Raw genomic sequence first — 26,127 nt, forward strand, 5'->3', positions numbered from 1 at the left:
TCTGCGTCTCACAAAGACACGGCGGTTGGAACAAAAAATCTCAAGTTTGGACTCATCAGACCAATGGACATATTTCTACCGGTCTAATGTCCATTGCTCGTGTTTCTTGGCCCAAGCAAGTCTCTTCTTATTATTGGTGTCCTTTAGTAGTGGTTTCTTTGCAGCAATTCGACCATGGAAGCCTGATTCACATAGTCTCCTCTGAACAGTAAATGTTGAGACTTGAACTCTGTGAAGCATTTATTTGGGATCAATTTTCGAGGCTGCTCACTCTCTAATGAACGTATCCTCGCAGCAGAGTTTACTCTGGGTCTTCCTTTCCTGTGGCGGTCCTCATAAGAGCCAGTTTCATCATAGCGCTTTATGGTTTCTGCGACTGCAGTTAACTTTCAACGTTCTTGAAATGTTCCGTATTGACTGACCTTAATGTTTTAGTTTGAATTAAATATAATAAATAAAAAGTGCCCTTCCCTTATCTACATTGAAATAATTTAATTTCAGTAGTCCTCTATGATTTATTTTTTTCTATTTCGCATAGCTCATTAGTACACCCTTGTGGTTGAATAAATATAAATATATATAAATATATATATATATATATATATGTGTGTGTGTGTGTGTGTGTGTGTGTGTATATATATATATGTATGTATGTGTATATATGTATGTGTATATATGTATGTATGTATGTATGTATATGTATGTATATGTATATGTGTATGTATATATGTATGTATGTATATATGTATGTATGTATATATATATATGTATATGTATATATGTATATATGTATATGTATGTATGTATATATATATATGTATATGTATGTATATGTATATATGTATATGTATATATATGTATGTATGTATATATATGTATATGTATGTGTATAATATGTATGTATATATTATGTAGTATTATATAGTATATATATGTATATATATGTATGTGGTGTGGTGTGTGTATATATATATGTATGTGTGTGTGTGTGTATGTATATATACATACATACTAGGGTTAACAATTAATAATGTGGATCATATAAATACCATCAAAGGATACCATACAACTTACAATAATGAAAACCTTGTGAAACAGTTGCGAAAACCAACCTTGTTATATTTAAGATTTTAACACAAACTTTGATAGTTTTAGGCACAGTTGTGTCATTAACTTTTCACAGATTTGTTGTGCACTCACATGGCAATCATGGACTGAAATACTGAATTCTGCTGTGTGGAATATAGAGGAGGTGGTTGCTGTGTGCGTGTCACTTGTTCTCAACAGGCAGCCAGTCTCAGAAGGGGGACTTGAAGAGTGAGACTGCAAAGTCCAGGCAATACTGCTCTTTTTGTTCTGTATGCAGTGCTAGTGTTTTTAGTTAATCTTTGTATCTCACATATTATGTGCTCAGTATGATAGAGCAAGATAACTTTCTTAGCAGATCATGACGACAACAGTGGCTGTAGATGATTTAATGAAAAGTTGGAGGGTGGTTGGTAATGGAGGACATCAGGTGTCTGGGTGTTGGGCAGATCCCCTAGCTCCTGGAGAACAGGAGCAGAGTTAAAGGGAACAGGGACAGAGTTTGCTTGTTTAAGACAGAGACTTAAACAAGCAAACACACAGGTTACACTTTACTGTGAGAAAATTTGATGGATTAGTGCAGTGTTATAAATGGGAGATATGTACTTTTCAACACTTGGAAGGTATAGCCTAACTCAAGCTGGTCCCCCTCTGACTCAGAGCACAGAGAATCAGACTGATCCGGACTCGCTGGTTCTGGTGGATGGGATACCTCCTGGGGGGCTCGGACAGTCGATGGTCCTAAAGTCATTTGAAGAGGTACATTTTTATAAGCTTAGCAGAACTACCATTTCTTGCTATCTCAAATGTCAACCAAAGCTTAACTTCTCTCGGCTAGGGGGGTGATATTTTCACGTCCGGATGAAAAGCGTGCCCAAAGTAAACTGCCTGCTTCTCAGGCCCAGAAGCTAGGATATGCATATTATTGGTAGATTTAGATAGAAACTTCAGAATGTTTTCTAAAACTGTTTGAATGATATCTGTGAGTATAACAGAACTTATTTGGCAGGCGAAACGCCGAGGACAAACCATCCAGGATTTTTCTTTTTTTTAGGTCACTATCTTTTCAATGGGTTTTCAATGGGAATCTAGAATTTTGAGGCAGTTGTTTGCAGTTCTTATCGCTTCCACTGGATGTCAGTCTTTAGAAATTGGTTGATATTTTTCCTTTGTGTAATGAAGAAGTAGCCCTGTTCAGAACGAGGGTCGAGTGAAGTGTACTGTTGTGGTTGAGGCGCGTGACCTGAAAGCACGCTCCACTTTGTTTTCCTCTGGTATTGAACGCAGTTTATCCCGTCTTAAGTTTTATCGATTATTTACGTTAAAAAATACCTGAAGTTCTATTAGGAAAGTTGTTTGAAATGTTTAGACAAAGATTACAGGTAACTTATGAGATATTTTGTAGTCATGTTGCGCGAGTTGGAACTGGTGTTTTTCTGGATCAAACGCACCAAATATATAGACATTTTGGATATATAACGACGGAATTAATCAAACAAAAGGACAATTTGTGATGTTTATGGGACATATTGGAGTGCCAACAGAGGAAGCTCGTCAAAGGTAAGGCATGAATTATATCTTTATTTCTGAGTTTCGTGTCGCGCCTGGCGGGTTGAATTATGATTGTCTGTGTTTGTTTGGTGGGGTGCTATCCTCAGATAATCGCATGGTTTGCTTTCGCCGTAAAGCCTTTTTGAAATCTGACACGTTGGCTGGATTAATAAGTGTAGCTTTAATTTGGTGTATTGCATGTGTGATTTCATGAAAGTTTAATATTTATAGTAATTTAATTTGAATTTGGCGCTCTGCCGTTTCACCGGATGTTGTCAAATCGATCCTGTTAACGGGATTTGAGCCATAAGAAGTTAACCTGTTGGGGCTAGGGGGCAGTATTTGCACGGCCGGATAAAAAACCTACCCGATTTAACCTGTTTGGGATAGGGGGCAGTATTGAGAATTTTGGAAAAAATATGTGCCATTTTTAACTGCCTCCTACACCAACTCAGAAGCTAGAATATGCATATTATTGTTCAGGTTTGGATAGAAAACACTCTGAATTTTCTAAAACTGTTTGAATGGTGTCTGTGAGTATAACAGAACTCCTATGGCAGGCAAAAACCTGACAAGGTTTCATGCAGCAAGTACCCTGTCTGACAAGGAGTCGTGCGTCTTGCATCTGTTTATTGAAAAGTAAGGATCTTAGCTGTAACGTGACAATTCCCAGGGCTCCGATAGGCTCTCAGAACCCGGGAAATACCTGAAGGTTGACGAGGCAGCCTCAGGCTGAAACATATTATCGCCTTTGGTAAGTGGCGGATCAGAGGACCGTTGAATGAGGCGCGTGCACGATTCGCTCCTGAGGAGAAATTTAATTCGGCTGTTTAGGCTCAATGCATATTCCCGGTCGGAATATTATCGCTTTTCTACGAGATAAATGGCATAAAAATTGGTTTTAAACAGCGGTTGACATGCTTCGAAGTACGGTAATGGAATATTTAGAATTTTTTTGTCACGCCAATGCGCCATGCGCGAGACCGTAATGCGCCATGCGCGAGACCGTGATGTTGCATTCTGATAGTGTCTAGAACTCACGAACAAAACGTTGCTGTTTGGATATAACGATGGATTATTTGGGACCAAACCAACATTTGTTATTGAAGTAGAAGTCCTGGCAGTGTATTCTGACGAAGAACAAGCAAGGTAAGAACATTTTTCTTATAGGAAATGTGATTTTGGTGGAGGCTGACCTGGGTGGGTGTCTAAATAGCTATCCCTGTGATGCCGGGCTATGTACTTAGATTATTGCAAAATGTGCTTCATCCGAAAAGCTATTTTAAAATCGGACATATCGAGTGCATAGAGGAGTAATGTATCTATAATTCTTAAAATAATTGTTATGCTTTTTGTGAACGTTTATCGTGAGTAATTTAGCAAACTGTTAGTAAATTCCCCGGAAGTTTGCGGGGGTTATGCTTTTTCTGAACGTCACATGCTAATGTAAAAAGCTGTTTTTTGATATAAATATGAACTTGATTGAACAGACATGCATGTATTGTATAACACAATGTCCTAGGTGTGTCATCTGATGAAGATCATAAAAGGTTAGTGCTGCATTTAGCTGTGGTTTGGGTTTATGTGACATGATATGCTAGCTTGAAAAATGGGTGTCTGATTATTTCTGGCTGGGCACTCTGCTGACATAATCTAATGTTTTGCTTTCGTTGTAAAGCCTTTTTGAAATCGGACAGTGGGGTTAGATTAACGAGATTCTTGTCTTTAAATAGCTGTAAAATAGTCATATGTTTGAGAAATTGAAGTAATAGTATTTCTAACGATTCAAAAATCGCGCCACTGGATTTCAGTGGCTGTTACGTAGGTGGGACGAGTTCGTCCCACATGCGCCAGAGAGGTTAAACTGGTTACTACTCTTGCCCAGAAACGAGAATATGCATATACTTAGTAGATTTGGATAGAAAACACCCTAAAGTTTCTAAAACAGTTTGAATGGTGTCTGTGAGTATAACAGGCAAAAACCTGAGAAGATTCCAGGCAGGAAGTGGCCTGTCTGACAATTTGTTGTCCTTCAGTTGCATCTCTATCGAAAATACAGCATCTGTGCTGTAACGTGACATTTTCTAAGGCTTCCCCCTAGCCCCAACAGGTTAATAATAGAATGTACTTAATTAACAAAAGGTTAATTTAACTTGCCCAGCTGTCCACCTCCTTGACAATTCCCTGTCAGAATAAGTGTAGGTTGATTTTGGCAATCATGTGTCTCACTCCGAAATGGCCAGCATGCATCTGTCAGCACCGCCTCCTCCTCCTCTTTAGTAAAAGTCACCCTCCTGTGTGTGGCTGGCCATGCTTCCCCCTGGTTAAGGGTATTTGGAATTACCATAATTGCTTACACCTATCCATTTGATATATCAGGTTTAACTGATAGCTAGACACCTCAGTATGACAGAGATATAACTATATCACTATATTCGGTCCTCTGAAGTAGTAGGCAGGTTGTCACAGTCAAAAACACAGACCTTAGAGCAATTCTGAGGTAATAATTTTGGACTGAGCGTGCGTTTATGCGGTGAAATAGAACTAGAACTGCCTGCGTCCTCCTTCCTTCGCGACTGGTACGAGGTAAAATGGAGCCAAGCAACCAGCATAGCAACGGACGCTTTGGTTCATTAAGCCGGTCACAATGTTGCAAGTTGTAGCAACAGCCCTAGCAATAGAAGCTTGAACTCATCGAATCCCATTGTGACGTAGAGGGGGACACTATTACAGTTGTAGGCTATTTGCGCAAGGCATAAGAAGCAGTGCTCGACTTGGTCAGGAGCTCACCGGAGCTGAGTACCGGCATCTCAAATGTTCTACTGCTTGAGCTCCTGGTCCTCCTATAGAATATTAGCTCAAAAGTATTATGGCGCTCTTGCACCTAAATATAAACAGTACCAGCACACAAAATGATTACCGGAACCTATTTCAGTCAAGCACTGATAAGAAGTAATCAGGTAGGCCTATTTCTTGACGTTTTCACTGGATCAGAGCATGACATTTTTGCATTTCATGCTGATTCGTTATCGTAAGGGAGAGAGATGGAAAGATTTTTCAAATACGTTGAACTATTGTCATTCTCAATGGTTGTAAAAACACACTTTGTTTGTTTGCTGTTTTGAGGTGAAGAAAACATTACTTTGAGAAGCTCCACAGCTTGTTAGTGGTGGTGCATTGGGTCAATCAGAAATACTATCAGATCCCCAAATGGGCCACGTTTAGTATGCCTACATTTGGGCGCAGGCCAGGTAGCCTATAGGCCTACTTATGTGCGTGCGCATCGCTACTCAACATTCACATGAGCACTCTAAACAAAAGACAATGACTAAATTGACAAAACTCATATGAAATAAACCAAAACTTGTTTCTTTCAAGTGTAGCATAGTTTGTGTGCTCTGCAAACAATGTGTCCACTCCGAATATTTTATGCATTACCAGAATTACTGAAACAAACATTGTAGATTAGGAATGAATGGTAAATGTACAACTGGTGACTTCTACATTGGCCATGCGGCATTTACGGCATATGGCCTCAGCAGAAGGCAGGGCATTCATACTTCTTGCGCTTTGCTGAGCAGTGCAGAGCTGTTGTCAAGGAAGTTAGTTTGTTTATACAAGATGTACCACCCCCACCTACCGTCAACCAATTACGTCAATGCGGAGAAGCTATACAGAGCCCTCAGCATTGTTACAACATTTGGGAGGTGCATGGCGATGCGGTACAGAACTTGTTTTGGTATCTGCATGCCTCTGGAGGCTCTGCAATTGCGTCACACCTTCCATATGTGGGAACTTCTTCAAAACTGTTGGAAAAGCATTCCAGGTGACTTCCTCATGGAAGCTGATTGAGAAAATGCTAAGAGTGTGCAAAGCTGTCATCAAAGCAAAGGGTGGCTACTTTGAAGAATCTCAAATGTAAAATATTTTGTTTAACATTTTTTTTGGTTACTACATGATTCCATATGTTTTATTTCATACTTTTGATGTCTTCACTGTTATTCTACAGCTGTAGAAAATAGTAAAAATAAAGAAAAACCCTGGAATGAGTGTCAACTTTTGGCTAGTACCCTATATTTATAAAAAATCCCTTAAATTCAATAGCTCTTTGCCCATGTGCTCTAGTAGGGATTGGCATTTGACTTTTTCTTTTACTTTTCACGAACTTGCATGATTCTTTATATTTTTTTACAAATGAAAAAATAGAGGTATTAGTAGAACAGGGCTGTATTTTTTATTTTTTTATGCATTTATATACACTTAACAAAAATATAAATGCAACATGTAAAGTCTTGGTAAAAACATGTAAGGTGTTTGGCAGTAAGTCCAACCGGCCTCAGAACTGCAGACAGGTGGGGTTATGGTATGGGCAGGCATGAGCTACGGACAATGAACGCAATTGCATTTTATCAATTGCAATTTGAATGCACAGAGATACCGTGACAAGATCTTGAGGTCCTTCTGTGTTTTGGGTCGTTGTACTGTTGCATCACCCAACTTCTGTTGACCTTCAATTGGTGGACAGATGGCCTAACATTCTCTTGCAAAAATGAATTCAAGTTTATCATCAATGATAGCAAGCTGTCCAGGCCCTGAGGCAGCAAAGCAAGCCCAAACCATGATGCTCCCTCCACCATACTTTACAGTTGGGATGACGTTTTGATGTTGGTGTGCTGTGCCATTTTTTTCTCCACACATAGTGTAGTGTGTTCCTTCCAAACAACTCAATTGTAGTTTCATCTGTCCACAGAATATTTTGCTAGTAACGCTGTATAACATCCAGGTGCACTTTTGTCAACTTCAGATGTGTAGCAATGTTTATTTGGACAGCAGTGGCTTTTTCTGTGGTGTCCTCCCATGAACACCATTCTTGTTTACGTATCGTAGACTTGTCAGATACGTAAACAACGTATCAGATACGTCGTTTACGTTGTCAGATACGTAATCTCTGCATGTTGCAGAGATTTCTGTAAATCTTGAGCTGACATGAGAATTTTTCTTAACCTCAATGAGCATCTTTGCAGGACAGCCACTCCTCGGGAGAGTAGCAACAGTGCTGAACTTTCTCCATTTATAGACAGTTTGTCTTGCCGTGGACTGATGAATATCAAGGCTTTTAGAGATACTTTTGTAACCCTTTCCAGCATTATGCAAGTCAACAATTCTTAATCTTAAATCTTCTGAGATCTCTTTTGTTCGAGGCATGGTTCACATCAGGCAATGCTTCGTGTGAATAGCGAACTCAAAATTGTGAGTTATTTATAGGGCAAGGCAGCTCTAACCAACATCTCCAATCTCGTCTCAATGATTGTACTCCAGGTTAGCTGACTCCTGACTCCAATTAGCTTTTCGAGAAGTCATTAGCCTAAGGGTTCACATACTTTTTCCAATCTACACTGTGAATTATGTATTTAATATAGAAAGACAAATACAATAATTTGTGTGTTTATTAGTTTATGCACACTGTTTGTCTATTGTTGTGACTTAGATGAAGATCAGATCAAATGTTATGACCAATTTATGCAGAAATCCAGGAAATTCAAAAAGGTTCACATACTTTTTCTTGCCACTGTACCTTATTTACATAAGTATTCAGACCCTTTTGCTATGAGACTCAAAATTGAGCTCAGGTGCATCCTGTTTCCGCTGATCATCCTTGAGATCTTTCTACAACTTGATTGGAGTCCGACTGTGGTAAATTCAATTGATAGGATGTGATTTGGAAAGGTGCACACCTGTCTATATAATGTCCCACAGTTGACAGTGCATGTCAGCGCAAAAGCCAAGCCATGAGGTCGAAGGAATTGTCCATGGAGCTCAGAGACAGGATTATTTTGAGGCACAGATCTGGGGAAGGGTACCAAAAAATGTCTGCAGCATTGAAGGTCCCCAAGAAGACAGTTGCCTCCATCATTCTTAAATGGAAGACGTTTGGAACCACCAAGACTCTTCCAAGAGCTGGCCGCCCAGCCATACAAGGTTCATCACAAACATTATTTACCACAGCCTCAAATGTCATAAACCCTGCCTGTTTGTACAATTTTGCCTTTTAAAATTGGATTTTAAACTTAACCCTAACCTTAACCACACGGTTAACATTATGCTTAACCTGCCAAAACTTAAATTAAGACCAAAAAGCACATTTTTCTTTTCATACATTTTTACGATATAGACAATTTTCATGTTGTGGTAACTAGTGGAAGTCCTTAATTTGGCTTCAATGCGTTGATGAGTCTTTACATAGGAATGAATGGTATCACCTGATTGATTGGCTTTTTCCATTAATATAGTCATTGGTTTCAATGCTTACATTTTCTTGGAAATGCTTTATCCTAGTAGTAGATACAGGGGCAGGGTGGGCCTACCTTTTTTTCTAAATCTCGTTTGTCCTCTGTAACCACCTAGCCAATTCTTTCATTTTCTAGTAGTTTCCTTTTATTCTCTCCAACAAGCAGCAGTTTAGCTATAGTATTATGCTCGTCACATGAGGAAGTATGAACCGGTTTTGCACAAATTACTTATTTTAATCAGACGGACAAAAAAGACTGTTTCGATCCAAGTTAAATCCTCGTCAGGTTTCGGTCCGAGTTGTATCTTCGTCAGGACGAAATGTTGTCTTCTTTGTGCGTCTGATTAAATCACCATACCAGAGTTGCAGACATTACTTTTTTTATTTAAAATGTTTGTCTATCCTGCACCTGATAAGTTGGATGTGCATATTTTTCATTTTTTCCCGTTATTCGCTCAGCACTAAGATGTATACAATAGACAAGATTGATAATGTTGGCCTAAATTCTCACTAAGAAGCATTCTGCCGAATTGCATGTTTTTTAGGGAGGCAGACTGAGTTCTTGAGAAGACGAGGAAGGATCACATCATTGAGCTGTTTAATACATTATACATCTCTTTGTTGGCACATGCTGTCGCCTGGCTGGCTCGTGAATGGCCGCCTACCAGCTGTTACTCTCTCAATTGGGGTCATTCAGGCTCATTGTTTCCTATTGACCCATGGGCTTGCATTTCTCCTCATGAGCCGAGACACATTAAGGATCGTAGGAAGATGGAGAATAGGAACAGCCCATGGACACCGCTGGCTCCAGGCACAGCCTTTTCTTTTTTTCTTTCCATACAGTTGGGGGGGGGGGGGTGTAACCAACAGTTGTTTTGTATTGCCTTCAGGCACAATTTAAATAATCGTTCTGTTGCTTCCTCCACCAACAATCTATTTTGCCTCTCCTTTAACTTTTTTCCATTAGCGCCGGCCTGTTGGCTAATCAGCCGGTTACAGACTCAGTTTCAGCCGGCTACTTTTTCCACTTTATCTTAACTAGGCTACATTTCAATTTGCTAGTCCGTCGAGCCCTCTCCCGCTAAAATGAACAATGTGCATATTTTAGTGATTTATTGATAGTATAGGTGCCTGTCACTCACAAAGCAATTGATGGCAGGGAAATTCAGTCTGCTGTCAGTCCCGCTTTCCGGTGTGCGCAGTGGTTGGTTGTGGTCAAATTTCGTTACACAGAGGAGGGAGAGAGCATGATGCTTTTGAATTTGCAGGTCCCATGTAATGTAAGTGGTAACAATGAGTCGAAATCCACTTAGCCTAATTATTGTTTTCTGGAAGATTTTTGTATTTATTTTCTTTCGTGTGTTTCACATAGCCAACCACGTAGAGTCGTAGCGCATAGGCTATTTACTGTGCTTTGATTGACAACTGAACAGCAAGTGTTGACTAGTTTATAAAAGGTGTTGAACTGATGGAATAAAGTCGATCTTCTACATCCTTTTGCCATTCTAAAATTATACAACGTGGTTATATGTCCATGGTATTGCGTTGGTACCAATGGTTTCCTTTCCTAGGATGTCGGGGCTTGGCAGACAGTGACGCTAAAGTGTGTGTCAGTCAGTGTAGCCAACCATTTCAGATGGAACATGTTAGCCATCCTGATCAGCTTACCGGGCTTTTTTTATTTGCTTAAATCATTGAACACAATAGGTGCTTATTAGAGACAGGCTTCGATCTCCCTAACAGCACAGCACTGAGGTGAGAGCCTTTAATTTGCCTCACTAATTTGCATAGGCTACTGGTAGGCCTAGGCTTTTTGTCGAGTTGCTGCAGATAAATTATGAAAACATTTTATGAAGATGGTGAATCATCATAGGTAGTGGAGAGCCTCATTCTGGTCCAAATATCAGAATTAGGGCCCTTACGTAATCCAGGCATTAAAATGGAATTCGCAATATAAAATGGTAGTAGGGAATTAGTAGGGAATCAGCTAACTGTATTGAAAATGTATTAATTTGCCCAAGTTTATCATTAGACATGAACAGAATATATTGTTGATTCGTATTTCCTGCAACTTTCTGAAGAGGCAACAACTGTGCCCGTCTGTGTGTGATGCGCATCTACCACTTTGTATAGCCGTTAGTGATGCTAATGTAAACAGTTTCATTTAATTTATAATAACGTCTTCATATCGCAATCATGTGGTTAACCTCTCTGGGCCAGTGGGACGCTTGCGTCCCACCTACTCAACAGCCAGTGTAATCCCGTGGCGCGATATTCAAATACCTTAGAAATGCTATTACTTCAATTTCTCAAACATATGACTATTTTACGCCATTTTAAAGACAAGACTCTCGTTAATCTAACCACACTGTCCGATTTCAAAAAGGCTTTACTTTGCTTTCGTTAAAGCAAAACATTAGATTATGTCAGCAGAGTACCCAGCCAGAAATAATCAGACACCCATTTTTCAAGCTAGCATATAATGTCACAAAAACCCAGAAGACAGCTAAATGCAGCACTAACCTTTGATCTTCATCAGATGACAATCCTAGGACATTAAGTTATATAATACATGCATGTTTTGTTCAATCAAGTTCATATTTATATCAAAAACCAGCTTTTTACATTAGCATGTGACTAGCATGTGACTAGCATTCCCACCGAACACTTCCGGTGAATTTACTAAATTACTCACGATAAACGTTCACAAAAAACATAATTATTTTAAGAATTATAGATACAGAACTCCTTTATGCACTCGCTATGTCCGATTTTAAAATAGCTTTTCGGTGAAAGCACATTTTGCAATATTCTGAGTAGATAGCCCGGCCATCACAGGCTAGCTATTTTGACACCCACCAAACTCCGATTTACTATTAGAAAAGTTTGATTACCTTTGCTGTTCTTCGTCAGAATGCACTCCCAGGACTTCTACTTCAATAACAAATGTTGGTTTGGTTCAAAATAATTCATAGTTATATCCAAATAGCGGCGTTTTGTTCGTGCGTTTAGGTCACTATCCGAAGGGTGACGCGCGAGCGCATTTCGTGACCAAAAAATTCAAAATAGTCCATTACCGTACTTAGAAGCATGTCAAACGCTGTTTAAAATCAATTTTTATGCTATTTTTCTTGTAAAATAGCGATAATATTCCAACCGGGCAACGTTGTATTTATTCAAAGGCTGAAAGAAAAAAATGTTGTAGTCTCGTGACCGCGCATCTCCAGTGTCACTGTCCCCAGGCTGACCACTTACAAATTCTGCTGCTGTTCTTTGCCCAGAGACAGCAGACACCCCATTCCACTTTCTGGCGGCTTTAGAGAGCCAATGGAAGCCTTAGAAAATGTCACGTTACAGCACAGATGCTGTAATGTCGATAGAAATGCAACAGAAGGAGAACAAATTGTCAGACAGGGCACTTCCTGTTTGGAATCTTCTCAGGTTTTGGCCTGCCATATGAGTTCTGTTTATACTCACAGATACCATTCACAGTTTTAGAAACTTTAGTGTTTTCTATCCAAATCTACTAATTATATGCATATTCTAGTTTATAGGCAGGAGTAGTAACCAGATTAAATCGGGTAGGTTTTTTTATCCGCCGTGAAAATACTGCCCCCTATCCCAAAGAAGATAAGGGAGGTAAGGCAATAAATAGGTCGTAGTGGCGAAATAATTACAATTTAGCAATTAAACACTGGTGTGATAGATGTGCAGAAGATGAATGTGCAAGTAGGGATACTGGGGTGCAAAGGAGCAAAAATAAACATTATGGGGTTGAGGTAGTTGAATGGGCTATTTTACAGATGGGCTATGATCTGTGAGCTGCTCTGACAGCTGATGCTTAAAGTTAGTGAGGAAGATATGAGTCCCCAGCTTCAGTGATTTTTGCAATTCGTTCCAGTCATTTGCAGCAGAGAACAGGAAGGAAAGGCGGCCAAAGGAGGAATTGGCTTTGGGGGTGACCAGTGAAATCTACCTGCTGAAGCGTGTGCTACGGGTGGGTGCTGCTATGGTGACCAGTGAGCTGAGATAAGGCGGGGCTTTTCCTAGGAAAGACTTATAGATGACCTGGAGCCAGTGGGTTTGGCGACAAATTTGAAGTGAGGGCCAGCCAACTGGAGCGTACAGGTCGCAGTGGTGGGTAGTATATGGGGCTTTGGTGACAAAACGGATGGCACTGCATTTAAGAGCAGTTGGAGGCTACGGAAGGCGAGTTGTATGGCATTGAAGCCCATCTGGGGGTTAGTTAATACCTAGTCCAAAGAAGGGCCAGAAGTATATAGAATGGTGTTGTCTGCATAGAGGTGGTAACAAGTAACAAACATTGTAGATTAGGAATTCAAATCAAATGAAATCAAATTCATTTATATAGCCCTTCTTACATCTGCTGATATCTCAAAGTGCTCTACAGAAACCCAGCCTAAAACCCCAAACAGCAAGCAATGCAGGTGTAGAAGCGCGGTGGCTAGGAAAACTCCCTAGAAAGGCCAAAACCTAGGAAGAAACCTAGAGAGGAACCAGGCTATGAGGGGTGGCCAGTCCTCTTCTGGCTGTGCCGGGTGGAGATTATAACAGCACATGGCCTAGATGTTCAAATGTTCATAAATGACCAGCATGGTCAAAAAATAATAATCATAGTAGTTGTCGAGGGTGCAACAAGTCAGTAACACGAGTAAGTGTCAGTTGGCTTTTTCATAGCCGATCTTTGAGAGTATCTCTACCGCTCCTGTTGTCTCTAGAGAGTTGAAAACAGCAAGTCTGGGACAGGTAGCACGTCCGGTGAACAGGTCAGGGTTCCAGCAGGTCTGGGACAGCAGGTCTGGGACAGGTAGCACGTCCGGTGAACAGGTCAGGGTTCCATAGCTGCAGGCAGAATAGTTGGAACTGGAGCAGCAGCACGGCTAGGTGAACTGGGGACAGCAAGGAGTCATCAAGCCAGGTAGTCCTGAGGCATGGTCCTAGGGCTCAGGTCTTCTGAGAAAGAAAGAAAGAATTAGAGAGAGCATATTTAAGTTCACACAGGAAAAGACGAGAAATACTCCAGATGTGACAGACTGACCCTAGCCCCCCGACACATAAACTACTGCAGCATAAATACTGGAGGCTGAGACCAGGAGGGGTCAGGAGACACTGTGGCCCCATCCGATGAAACCCCCGGACAGGGCCAAACAGGCAGGATATAACCCCACCCACTTTGCCAAAGCACAGCCCCCACACCACTGGAGGGATATCTCCAACCACCAACCTACCATCCTGAGACAAGGCCGAGTATAGCCCACAAAGATCTCCGCCACGGCACAACCCAAAGGGGGCGCCAACCCAGACAGGAAGACCATGTCAGTGACTCAACCCACTCAAGTGACGCACCCCTCCCATGGACGGCATGGAAGAACACCAGTAAGCCAGTGACTCAGCCCCCGTAATAGGGGTAGAGGCAGAGAATCCCAGTGGGAAAAGGGGAAACCGGCCAGGCAGAGACAGCAAGGGCGGTTCATTGCTCCAGCCTTTCCGTTCACCTTCACACCCCTGGGCCAGACTACACTTAATCATAGGACCTACTGAAGAGATGAGTCTTCAGTAAAGACTTAAAGGTTGAGACTGAGTCTGCGTCTCTCACAAGGATAAGCAGACCATTCCATAAAAATGGAGCTCTATAGGAGAAAGCCCTGCCTCCAGCTGTTTGCTTAGAAATTCTAGGAACAATTTGGAGGCCCGCGTCTTGTGACCGTAGCGTACGTGTAGGTATGTACGTCAGGACCAAATCGGAAAGATGGGTAGGAGCAAGCTCATGTAATGCTTTGTTGGTTAGCAGTAAAACCTTGAAATCAGCCCTTGCCTTAACAGGAAGCCAGTGTAGGGAGGCTAGCACTGGAGTAAAATGATAATTCTTTTTGGTTCAAGTCAGGATTCTAGCAGCCGTATTTAGCACTAACTGAAGTTTGTTTAGTGCTTTATCCGGGTAGCCGGAAAGTAGAGCATTGCAGTAGTCCAACCTAGAAGTAACAAAGGCATGGATTAATTTATCTGCGTCATTTTTGGACAGAAAGTTTCTGATTTTTGCAATGTTACGTAGATGGAAAAAAGCTGTCCTTGAAACAGTCTTGATATGTTCTTCAAAAGAGAGATCAGGGTCCAGAGTAACGCCGAGGTCCTTCACAGTTTTATTTGAGACGACTGTACAACCATCCAGATTAATTGTCAGATTCAACAGAAGATCTCTTTGTTTCTTGGGACCTAGAACAAGCATCTCTGTTTTGTCCGAGTTTAAAAGTAGAAAGTTTGCAGCCATCCACTTCCTTATGTTTGAGACACAGGCTTCTAGCGAGGGCAATTTTGGGGCTTCACCATGTTTCATTGAAATGTACAGCTGTGTGTCATCCGCATAGGAGTGAAATTTAACATTATGTTTTCGAATGACATCCCCAAGAGGTAAAATATATAGTGAAAACAATAGTGGTCCTAAAACGGAACCTTGAGGAACGCCGAAATTTACAGTTGATTTGTCATAGGACAAACTGATATCTTTCCGACAGATAAGACCTAAACCAGGCAAGAACTTGTCCATGTAGACCAATTTGGGTTTCCAATCTCTCCAAAAGAATGTGGTGATCGATGGTATCAAAAGCAGCACTAAGATCTAGGAGCACAAGGACAGACGCAGAGCCTCGGTCTGACATCATTAAAAGGTCATTAACCACCTTCACAAGTGCAGTCTCAGTGCTATGATGGGGTCTAAAACCAGACTGAAGCGTTTCGTATACATTGTCTTCAGGAAGGCAGTGAGTTGCTGCGCAACAGCTTTTACACATTTTTTTGAGAGGAATGGAAGATTCGATATAGGCCGATTATTAAAAAAAAGAAAATAAAAATTCTGGGTCAAGGTTTGGCTTTTTCAAGAGAGGCTATATTACTGCCACTTGTAGTGAGTTTGGTACACATCCAGTGGATAGAGAGACGTTTATTATGTTCAACATAGGAGGGCCAAGCACAGGAAGCAGCTCTTTAAGTAGTTTAGTTGGGATATGGTCCAGTATGCAGCTTGAAGGTTTAGAGGCCATGATTATTTTCATCATTGTGTCAAGAGATATGGTACTAAAACACTTTAGTGTCTCTCTTGATCCTAGGTCCTGGCAGAGTTGTACAGACTCAGGACAATGGAGCTTTGGAGGAATACTCAGATTTAAAGAGGAGTCCGTAATTTGCTTTCTAATGATCATGATCTTTTCCTCAAAGAAGTTCATGAATTCATTACTGCTGAAGTGAAAGCCATCCTCTCTTGGGGAATGCTGCTTTTTAGTTAGCTTTGCGACAGTATCAAAAAGACATTTCAGATCATTCTTATTTTCCTCAATGAAGTTGGAAAAATAGGATTATCGAGCAGCAGTGAGGGCTCTTCGATACTGCACGGTACTGTCTTTCCAAGCTAGTCGGAAGACTTCCAGTTTGGTGTGCCGGCATTTCCGTTCCAATTTTCTGGAAGCTTGCTTCAGAGCTCGTGTATTTTCTGTATACCAGGGAGCTAGTTTCTTATGACAAATGTTTTTAGTTTTTAGGGGTGCAACTGCATCTAGGGTATTGCGCAAGGTTAAATTGAGTTCCTCAGTTAGGTGGTTAACTGATTTTTGTCCTCTGACGTCCTTGGGCAGGCAGAGGGAGTCTGGAAGGGCATCAAGGAATCTTTGGGTTGTCTGTGAATTTATACATGGCACGACTTTTAATGGTCCTTGGTTGGGGTCTGAGCAGATTATTTGTTGCAATTGCAAACATAATAAAATGGTGGTCCGATAGTCCATGATTATGAGGAAAAACATTAAGATCCACAACATTTATTCCATGGGACAGAACTAGATCCAGAGTATGACTGTGGCAGTGAGTAGGTCCAGAGACATGTTGGACAAAACCCACTGAGTCGATGATGGCTCCGAAAGCCTTTTGGAGTGGGTCTGTGGACTTTTCCATGTGAATATTCAAGTCACCAAAAATGTGAATATTATCTGCGATGACTACAAGGTCCGATAGGAATTCAGGGAACTCAGTGAGGAACGCTGCATATGGCCCAGGAGGCCTGTAAACAGTAGCTATAAAAAGTGATTGAGTAGGCTGCATAGATTTCATGACTAGAAGCTCAAAAGACACAAATGTCATTGTTTTTTTTGTCAATTGAAATTTGCTATCGTAAATGTTAGCAACACCTCCGCATTTGCGGGATGCGCGGGGGTATGGTCACTAGTGTAACCAGGGGGTGAGGCCTCATTTAACACAGTAAATTCATCAGGCTTAAGCCATGTTTCAGTCAGGCCAATCACATCAAGATTATGATCAGTGATTAGTTAATTGACTATAACTGCCTTGGAAGTGAGGGATCTAACATTAAGTAGACCTATTTTGAGATGTGCGTTATCACAATCTCTTTCAATAATGACAGGAATGGAGGTCTTTATTCTAGTGAGATTGCTAAGGCGAACACCGCCACCTTTAATTTTGCCCAACCTAGGTCGAGGCACAGACACAGTCTCAATGGGGATAGCTGAGCTGACTACACTGACTGTGCTAGTGGCAGACTCCACTAAGCTGGCAGGCTGGCTAACAGCCTGCTGCCTGGCCAGCACCCTATTTCATTGTGGAGCTAGAGGAGTTAAAGACAAGACTCTCATTAATCTAACCACACTGTCCGATTTCAAAAAGGCTTTACAACGAAAGCAAAACATTAGATTATGTCAGCAGAGTACCCAGCCAGAAATAATCAGACACCCATTTTTCAAGCTAGCATATAATGTCACATAAACCCAAACCACAGCTAAATGCAGCACTAACCTTTGATGATTTTCATCAGATGACACCCCTAGGACATTATGTTATACAATACATGCATGTTTTGTTCAATCAAGTTCATATTTATATCAAAAACCAGCTTTTTACATAAGCATGTGACGTTCAGAACTAGCATACCCCCCGCAAACTTCCGGCGAATTTACTAACAATTTACTAAATTACTCACGATAAACGTTCACAAAAAGCATAATTATTTTAAGAATTATAGATACAGAACTCCTCTATGCACTCGATATGTCCGATTTTAAAATAGCTTTTTGGTGAAAGCACATTTTGCAATATTCTAAGTAGATAGCCCGGCATCACAGGGCTAGCTATTTAGACACCCAGCAAGTTTAGCCTTGACCAAACTCCGATTTACTATTAGAAAAGTTTGATTACCTTTGGTGTTCTTCGTCAGAATGCACTCCCAGGACTTCTACTTCAATAACAAATGTTGGTTTGGTCCCAAATAATCCATAGTTATGTTCAAACAGCGGTGTTTTGTTCGTGCGTTCAAGACACTATCCGAATGGTAAATAAGGGTTACGAGCACGGCGCATTTCGTGACAAAAAAATTCTAAATATTCCATTACCGTACTTCGAAGCATGTCAACCGCTGTTTAAAATCAATTTTCATGCCATTTTTCTCGTAAAAAAAGCAATAATATTCCGACCGGGAATCTGCGTTTAGGTAAATAGACAGAAAATAAAGCACGGGATCGACTCGTGCACGCGCCTAAGCCCATTATCATCTTATCGGCCACTTGCCAAAAGCGCAAATGTGTTTCAGCCTGGGGCTGGAATGACATTCAGCTTTTTCCCGGGCTCTGAGAGCCTATGGGAGCCGTAGGAAGTGTCACGTTCAAGTAACAGACACATCTCAACATCAACTGTTCAGACCAGGCCTTCATGGTCCAATTTCTGCAACAGGACACCAATAAGACGAAGAGACTTGGAAACACAAGCAATGGACATTAGACGGGTGGAAATCTGTCCTTTTGTCTGAGTCCAAATTTTGAGATTTTTGGTTCCATCCTCTTTGTCTTTGTGAGATGCAGAGTAGGTGAAAGGATGATATCAGCATGTGTGGTTCCCACCGTGAAGCATGGAGGAGGATGTGTTATGGTGTGGGCGTGCTTTGTTGGTGACACTGATTTATTTAGAATTCAAGGAACACTTAACCAGCATGGCTACCACAGCATTCTGCAGCAATACGCAATCCCATCTTTTTTTGCGCTTAGTCCCACTATTATTTGTTTTTCAGGACAAGGACAGTGACCCAAAACACACCTCTAGGCTGTGTAAGGGCTATTTGACCAAGGAGAGTAATGGAGTGCTGCATCAGATGACCTGACCTCCACAATCACCCAACCTCAACCCAATTGAGATGGTTTGGGATGAGTTGGACCGCAGAATGAAGGAAAAGCAGCAAACAGGTGCTCAGCATATGTGGGAACTCCTTCAAGACTGTTGGAAAAGCATTCCTCATGAAGCTAGTTGAGAGAAAGCATTGCACACTCTTGGCAATCATCAAAGCAAAGGGTGGCTACTTTGAAGAATCTCAAATATAAAATATATTTTGATTTGTTTAACACTTTGGTTATTACATGATTCCATATGTTTAATTGTTTTGATGTCTTCTCCTATTATTATTTTACAATATAGTAAATATAAAGAAACACCCTGGAATGGGTAGGTGTGTCCAAATGTTGGACTGGTACTGTATTTACAAACAATTATATATGGGGTATTGGAAATGATGCAGACAATTACATTAATGGAAGCGCCACTCTATCTGCAATATTAAAGCTGATCTATTGCCTAGACATAAAAAAATATATAAAAAAATCACTAACACCAACTCTAACAACTCCAACAAAAATAAAAATCTGTATTAAAGTAGTGGCAGACCCTTGGCTGTGACCCCACTCTGCAATTTGGGATCTGCAAAACAAACACTTTCAAATCACACATGCATATTAATATACAATATACAATAGGACAGTATAAGTATCCACCAATTTATTTATTTTAAATGTAACCTGTTAATAGCTCCGTATAGAGATAAAGAATGCCAACCTGTGGGCACTGCATAACCCCAATGCATTAAAAACTACACCATGTCCAGGCCAGTAGAAATTCTGTTCGGGCCTGGTTGTGCCAGTGAGAAAAAAAAGTTAGCGTTGGACCCTGCCATAGCCTACAAATAGGACCCAGATTTTTTTTACCTGACGAGGCCATGAGATCAGGAAAAACTCCAGGCCAGAAAAGACACGTACGAATTTAGCCACACCACTTTTGAACCTGTGGTGATGCCTTTCCTTTAAATACTATAATTAACAAATGTCTAGAGCATAGCGTAACTGTCTTACCCTATCATAACCCAAAATATAAGGTTCTATTAGTCCATTGTTTACAACAGGAACATAAACGATGCATTAAGGCTGACCCCATTTAGTCGACTGGACGATTGTTTGGACGACCAAAATTCTTTTTAGTCGAGCAGTGGCAAATAGATTTTTTTTTCTTCCCGTTGGCACACAAGGCACCTGTCTTTGCGCCTGTCTCAGTGGAATAATCCATTGAGACCGCGGGGATGCCACGGTCTAAGAAACGTGTGGCTCAGCAGTACAAGGCACGGCTCTCTCCAGATTGTGCGCTCTCCCGCTAATATTCATTGTTTCATAACTTCATTGTGTGTGCATGGTTTGCTGTGTCTATCAATTCCCAATTTACTTATGTCACCAGCAGTAGCCTACATTTTACTGTTAATTCCCATAATTTCTAATCTGCGATGTTTATTTGGTTACTGTAGATTCTGTTAACGCATTCAAAATATTATTTATTATTATTATTACAGTCTTTTACAATCATTGTCGGCGTGGACACATTGTTTGAAGAAATCACAACCTATGCTACACTTGTGAGAAACAAGTTTTTTTTATTTCATTCCATTTGAGTTTTGTCAATTTATTCATCAACTTTAGTTTGAAATGCTCCTGTCATTGTTGAGTAAGGACACACACCTGATTACAAGTATAGAAATAGGACTAATCTACCTGGCCTGCGCACAAATGTAGGCTTATAAATGTCCCCATTTGGGGATGTCTGATTTTAGAATTTCTGATTGTTACTCACCACCGCTAAGGAGATGTGGAGCTTCTCAGTAATTTTTTATTCACCTCAAACACCAAGTAAATGAAGTATGTTTTTAGAATCAAAAGTATTTGAAAAGTGGATAACCACTCGGCAGGAAAGAAAGGGAGAAATGTAATGTTCTTATCCAGCGGAAACATCATAAACTACCGTATTACTTCTTATCCCTTGCACAAATAGCCTACAGCTGTGTCTGTCCAAAGCTTACTGGTGTGGATAACTCTTGAGGGCCCAGAATATTTTATACAATGTTGCAAGTTTGCTAGTGAGTTTTGGGCTGACCCAGTTGACAGTTGATACAATGTCTCAAGTTTGATGCATAGTCAATGTGATTTATTTTTATCAGGATATTTTCTACCTGCAGGCTGCAATGTTTTGTTGGCTTTATGTAGGCTATTTTTACATAGTTGGCAATAAAAGTTACTTTCGATTTATATAATTTTCATTGCGATAAAATCATTGTCTGTGTTTAGAGATAGAAAGACTTAAATAAATTAAATTAATCTGTTACATGAAAATTTGCACTTGAAAATCACAACTGGCACGCAGAGCGGTAGAAATGGTAAGATAAATTGGCGCTCCAAATGGAAAAGGTTGCCGACTGCTGGTGTAGCCTATTACCGTTAATAATGGCAGATTATGCGAAGGCCAGCAGCAGGAGGAGGGTCGGGAACAGTTAAAAAATATATATTAAAAAATCTTCTGGTTAGGCTATCGCTCCTGCTTGAGTCCTTTGTGTGTCTTATTTAATACAACAGTGTGATTTAAAACATCAGACAGGTTCAGTACATACAGTGCATTCGGAAAGTATTCACATCCCTTCACTTTTTCCAAATTTTGTTACGTTACAGCCTTGTTCTAAAATTGATTAAATAGGTTTTTGCCCGCATCAATCTACACCCAATACCCCATAATGACAAAGCAAAAACAGGTTTTTAGAAGAAAAAAATTGCGAATGTATCACATGTAAGTATTCAGACCCTTTACTTAGCACTTTGTTGATTTACAGCATCAAGTCTTCTTGGTTATGACGCTACAAGCTTGGCCCACCTGTATTTGGGGAGTTTCTCCCCCATTCTTCTCTGCAGATCCTCTCAAGCTCTGTAAGGTTGGATGGGGAACGTCGCTGTACAGCTATTTTCAGGTGTTTCCAGAGATGTTCGATCGTGTTCAAGTCCGGGCACTGGCTGGACTTGTCCCGAAGCCACTCCTGCGTTGTCTTGGCTGTGTGCTTAGGGTCTAGGTCCTGAAGGTGAACCTTCGCCCCAGTCTGGGCGTTCTGGAGAAGGTTTTCATCAAGGATCTCTCTGTACTTTGCTCCGTTCATCTTTCGCTCGATCCTGACTAGTCCCTGCTGCTGAAAAACATCCCCATCTGCTGCTGAAAATCATCCCCACAGCAAGATACTGCCACCACTACTTCATCTGGTTTCCTCCAGATGTGACACTTGGCATTCAGGCCAGAGTTCAATCTTCGTTTCATCAGACCAGAGAATCTTGTTTCTCCTGATCTGGGAGTCTTTTGGAAAACTCCAAGCAGGCTGTCATGTGCCTTTTTTACTGAGCAGTGGCTTCCCTCTGGCCACTCTACCATAAAGGCCTGATTGGTGGAGTGCTGCAGAGATGTTTGTCCTTCTGGAAGTTTATCACATCTCCACAGAGGAATTCTGGAGCTCTGTCAGTCACCATCGGGTTCTTGGTCACCTCCCTAACCAAGGCCCTTCCCCCCCCTGATTGCTCAGTTTGGCCGGGCGGCCAGCTCCAAGAAGAGTCTTGGTGGTGCCAATACCATTCCATTTAAGAATGATGAAGGCGACTGTGTTCTTGGGGACCTTCAATGCTGCAGACACTTTTTGGTACCCTTCCCCAGATCGGTGCCTCAACACAATCCTGTCTCAGAGCTCTACAGACAGTTCCTTCGACCTCATGGCTTGGCTTTTGCTCAGACATGCACTGTCATTTGTGGGACCTTATATAGACAGGTGTGTTTCCAAATCATGTCCAATCAATTGAATTTACCACAGGTGGACTCCAAGTTGTAGAACAGGGGTGGGCAAACCGAAATTCAACGGAGTGATGCATTTTTTAAATCAATTTGCTGGGGCCTCCCAGGTCGCGCAACGGTCTAAGGTACTGCATTGCAGTGCTTGAGGCGTCAGTACAGACCCGGGTTCGATCCCAGCCTGTGTCACAGCTGGCTGTGACTGGGAGACGCATGAGGTGGCGCACAATTGGCCCAGCGATGTCCGGGTAAGGAAATGTTTTGGCAGGTCGAGATTTCCTTGACCCATCGTGCTCCAGCGACTCGTGTGGTGGGCCGGGCGCATGCACGTTGACACGGTTGCCAGGTGTACTGTGTTTCCTCTGACACATTGGTGCAGCTGGCTTCCGCATTAAGCAGGCATTGTGTCAAGAAGCAGTGCGGCTTGGCTGGGTTGTGTTTTTGGGGACGCACGGCTCTCGACCTTCGTCTCTACCAAGTCCATACGGGAGTTGCGGCGATGGGACAAGACTCTAACTACCAATTTGGATACCACAAAATTGGGAAGAAAAAAACAAGACTTTTTTTGTCTCGCGGGCCAGATTTGAGTGCCTGGCGGACTTGATACGGCCCACGGGCCGTACTTTGCCCCCCTTGTTGTAGAAACATCTCAAGGATGGTCAATGGAAACAGGATGCACCTGAGCTGAATTTTGAGTCTCATAGCAAAGGGTCTGATACTTATGTAAATAAGGTTTTTATTGTTGTCAATACATATGCAAAAAAAATCTACAGACCTGTTTTCGCTTTGTCATTATGGGGTATTGTGTGTAGATTGGAGTTGCTCATTGGATGTTGGAAATAGTGGGGTGCCTGGCTGGCTACTTTTGTTCTATACAGCCCCAAAATCCTTATTTATTGCCGTTAAGACTGACCTGTGAATGTTTGTTTTCTGTATCAGAATGTACAGTCGTGGCCAAAGGTTTTGAGAATGACACACATATTAGTTTTCACAAAGTCTGTTGCCTCAGTTTGTATGATGGCAATTTGCATATACTCCAGAATGTTTTGAAAAGTGATCAGAAGAATTGCAATTAATTGCAAAGTCCCTCTTTGCCATGCAAATGAACTGAATCCCCCAAAAAACATTTCCACTACATTTCAGCCCTGCCACAAAAGGACCAGCTGACATCATGTCAGTGATTCTCTCGTTAACACAGGTGTTAGTGTTGACGAGGACAAGGCTGGAGATCACTCTGTCATGAGTTCGAATAACAGACTAGAAGCTTCAAAAGGAGGGTGGTGCTTGGAATCATTGTCCTTCCTCTGTCAACCATGGTTACCTGCAAGGAAACACGTGCCGTCATCATTGCTTTGCACAAAAAGGGCTTCACAGGCAAGGATATTGCTGCCAGTAAGATTGCACCTAAATCAGCCATTAATCAGATTATCAAGAAATTCAAGGAGAGCGGTTCAATTGTTGTGAAGAAGGCTTCAGGGCGCCCAAGAAAGTCCACCAAGCGCCTGGACCATCTCCTAAAGTTGATTCAGCTGCGGGATCGGGGCATCACCAGTACAGAGCTTGCTCAGGAATGGCAGCAGGCAGGTGTGAGTGCATCTGCACGTACAGTGAGGCGAAGACTTCTGGAGGATGGCCTGGTGTCAAGAAGGGCAGCAAAGAAGCAGGAAAAACATCAGGGACAGACTGATATTCTGCAAAAGGTACAGGGATTGGACTGCTGAGGACTGGGGTAAAGTAATTTTCTCTGAATCCCCTTTCCGATTGTTTGGGGCATCCGGAAAAAAGCTTGTCCGGAGAAGACAAGGTGGGCGCTACCATCAGTCCTGTGTCATGCCAACAGTAAAGCATCCTGAGACCTTTCATGTGTGGGGTTGCTTCTCAGCCAAGGGAGTGGGCTCACTCACAATTTTGCCTAAGAACACCGCCATGAATAAAGAGCAACTTCTCCCAACCATCCAGGAACAGTTTGGTGATGAACAATGCCTTTTCCAGCATGATGGAGCACCTTGCCATAAGGCAAAGTTATAACTAAGTGGCTCGGGGAACAAAACATTGATATTTTGGGTCCATGGAGAGGAAACTCCCCAGACCTTAATCCCATTGAGAACTTGTGGTCAATCCTCAAGAGGCGGGTGGACAAACAAAAACTCACAAATTCTGATAAACTCCAAGCATTGATTATGCAAGAATGGGCAGCCATCAGTCAGGATGTGGCCCAGAAGTTAATTGACAGCATGCCAGGGCGGATTGCAGAGGTCTTGAAAAAGAAGGGTCAACACTACAAATATTGACTCTTTGCATCAACTTCATGTAATTGTCAATAAACGCCTTTGACACTTATGAAATGCTTGTAATTATACTTCAGTACTCCATAGTAACATCTGACAAAAATATCTAGACACTGAAGCAGCAAACTTTGTGGAAATTAATATTTGTGTTATTCTCAATTTTTGGCCACGACTGTACTTTTTGCCTTTTAGTTTCACTATATTCATTAAAGGCTTAATTAGGATTTGTACCACTGCCTTAAGGCATCTGCATGCTTCCCAGACAACAGTTCGGAAGAAGTTGTGCATATATTTGTATATTTTGTGACGTTTTTGTTAATTCTTTACTTTGGTGAGTTTTTCTGGCTGTTCGGGCAAACGTTTTTTTTTTTCCCAGAGGCAAACCGAATTCTACGCCCCTTCGTCGGTGATTGGTCAACTGTAAGGATTCTTCAATAAAGTCTTTGTTTTCTTTCAATGAGAGACGACTCATTTTCATGCACATTTTTTTCATTGACAAATGCTGCACCAAACAGATTTTACATCGTAGATGTAAAATTGCACGACTGCAAAAACGTAAAAAATGACATTTCTTGAGTTTCTTTAGATTAATTCTGACTATTTTTGAGGAAGTGTATACTGGCCATGTCATCTCAAATGGACAAACAGTACTATTGCCGCTTTCTTCTCGTTTTTCAAATGAAGGTCTTTTAAGGGAGTATGCGTGCACACTCGTTAGGCTAAGCCACAGCCGAACTGAAGCATGCTGATGCCTTTACTTTGCATTTGTCCCTGTAACAACAACTGACATGCATTTTCTCTCTCTCATAGACTGGGAGCATGCCATACGGATTGGCGTCCTGGACTGTGCTCAAGAGAATAACTTTGACATCTGCAAGGAGTTTGGCATTCACTTCTACCCCACCTTCAGAGTATGTGCCAGCCAAGATTTGAATTATGTAG

General features: G+C 41.4%; 1 protein-coding gene across 2 annotated transcripts in view; it reads left to right on the top strand.

The window, feature by feature from the left end:
• qsox2 (quiescin Q6 sulfhydryl oxidase 2) overlaps positions 1-26,127 on the top strand; it is a 70,687-nt gene that overhangs the window by 7,705 nt on the left and 36,855 nt on the right. Inside the window, exon 2 of one of the 2 annotated variants that reach the window (XM_029722337.1) lies at positions 25,996-26,096. The exons of the other annotated variant lie outside the window; for it this stretch is intronic. Coding sequence (XP_029578197.1) covers positions 25,996-26,096 — 101 coding nt within the window. The remainder of the gene's footprint in view (positions 1-25,995; positions 26,097-26,127) is intronic. 2 annotated transcript variants of the gene reach the window in all.

Source organism: Salmo trutta, chromosome 29 (assembly GCF_901001165.1).
Source record: "Salmo trutta chromosome 29, fSalTru1.1, whole genome shotgun sequence".
NCBI lineage: Eukaryota > Metazoa > Chordata > Actinopteri > Salmoniformes > Salmonidae > Salmo > Salmo trutta.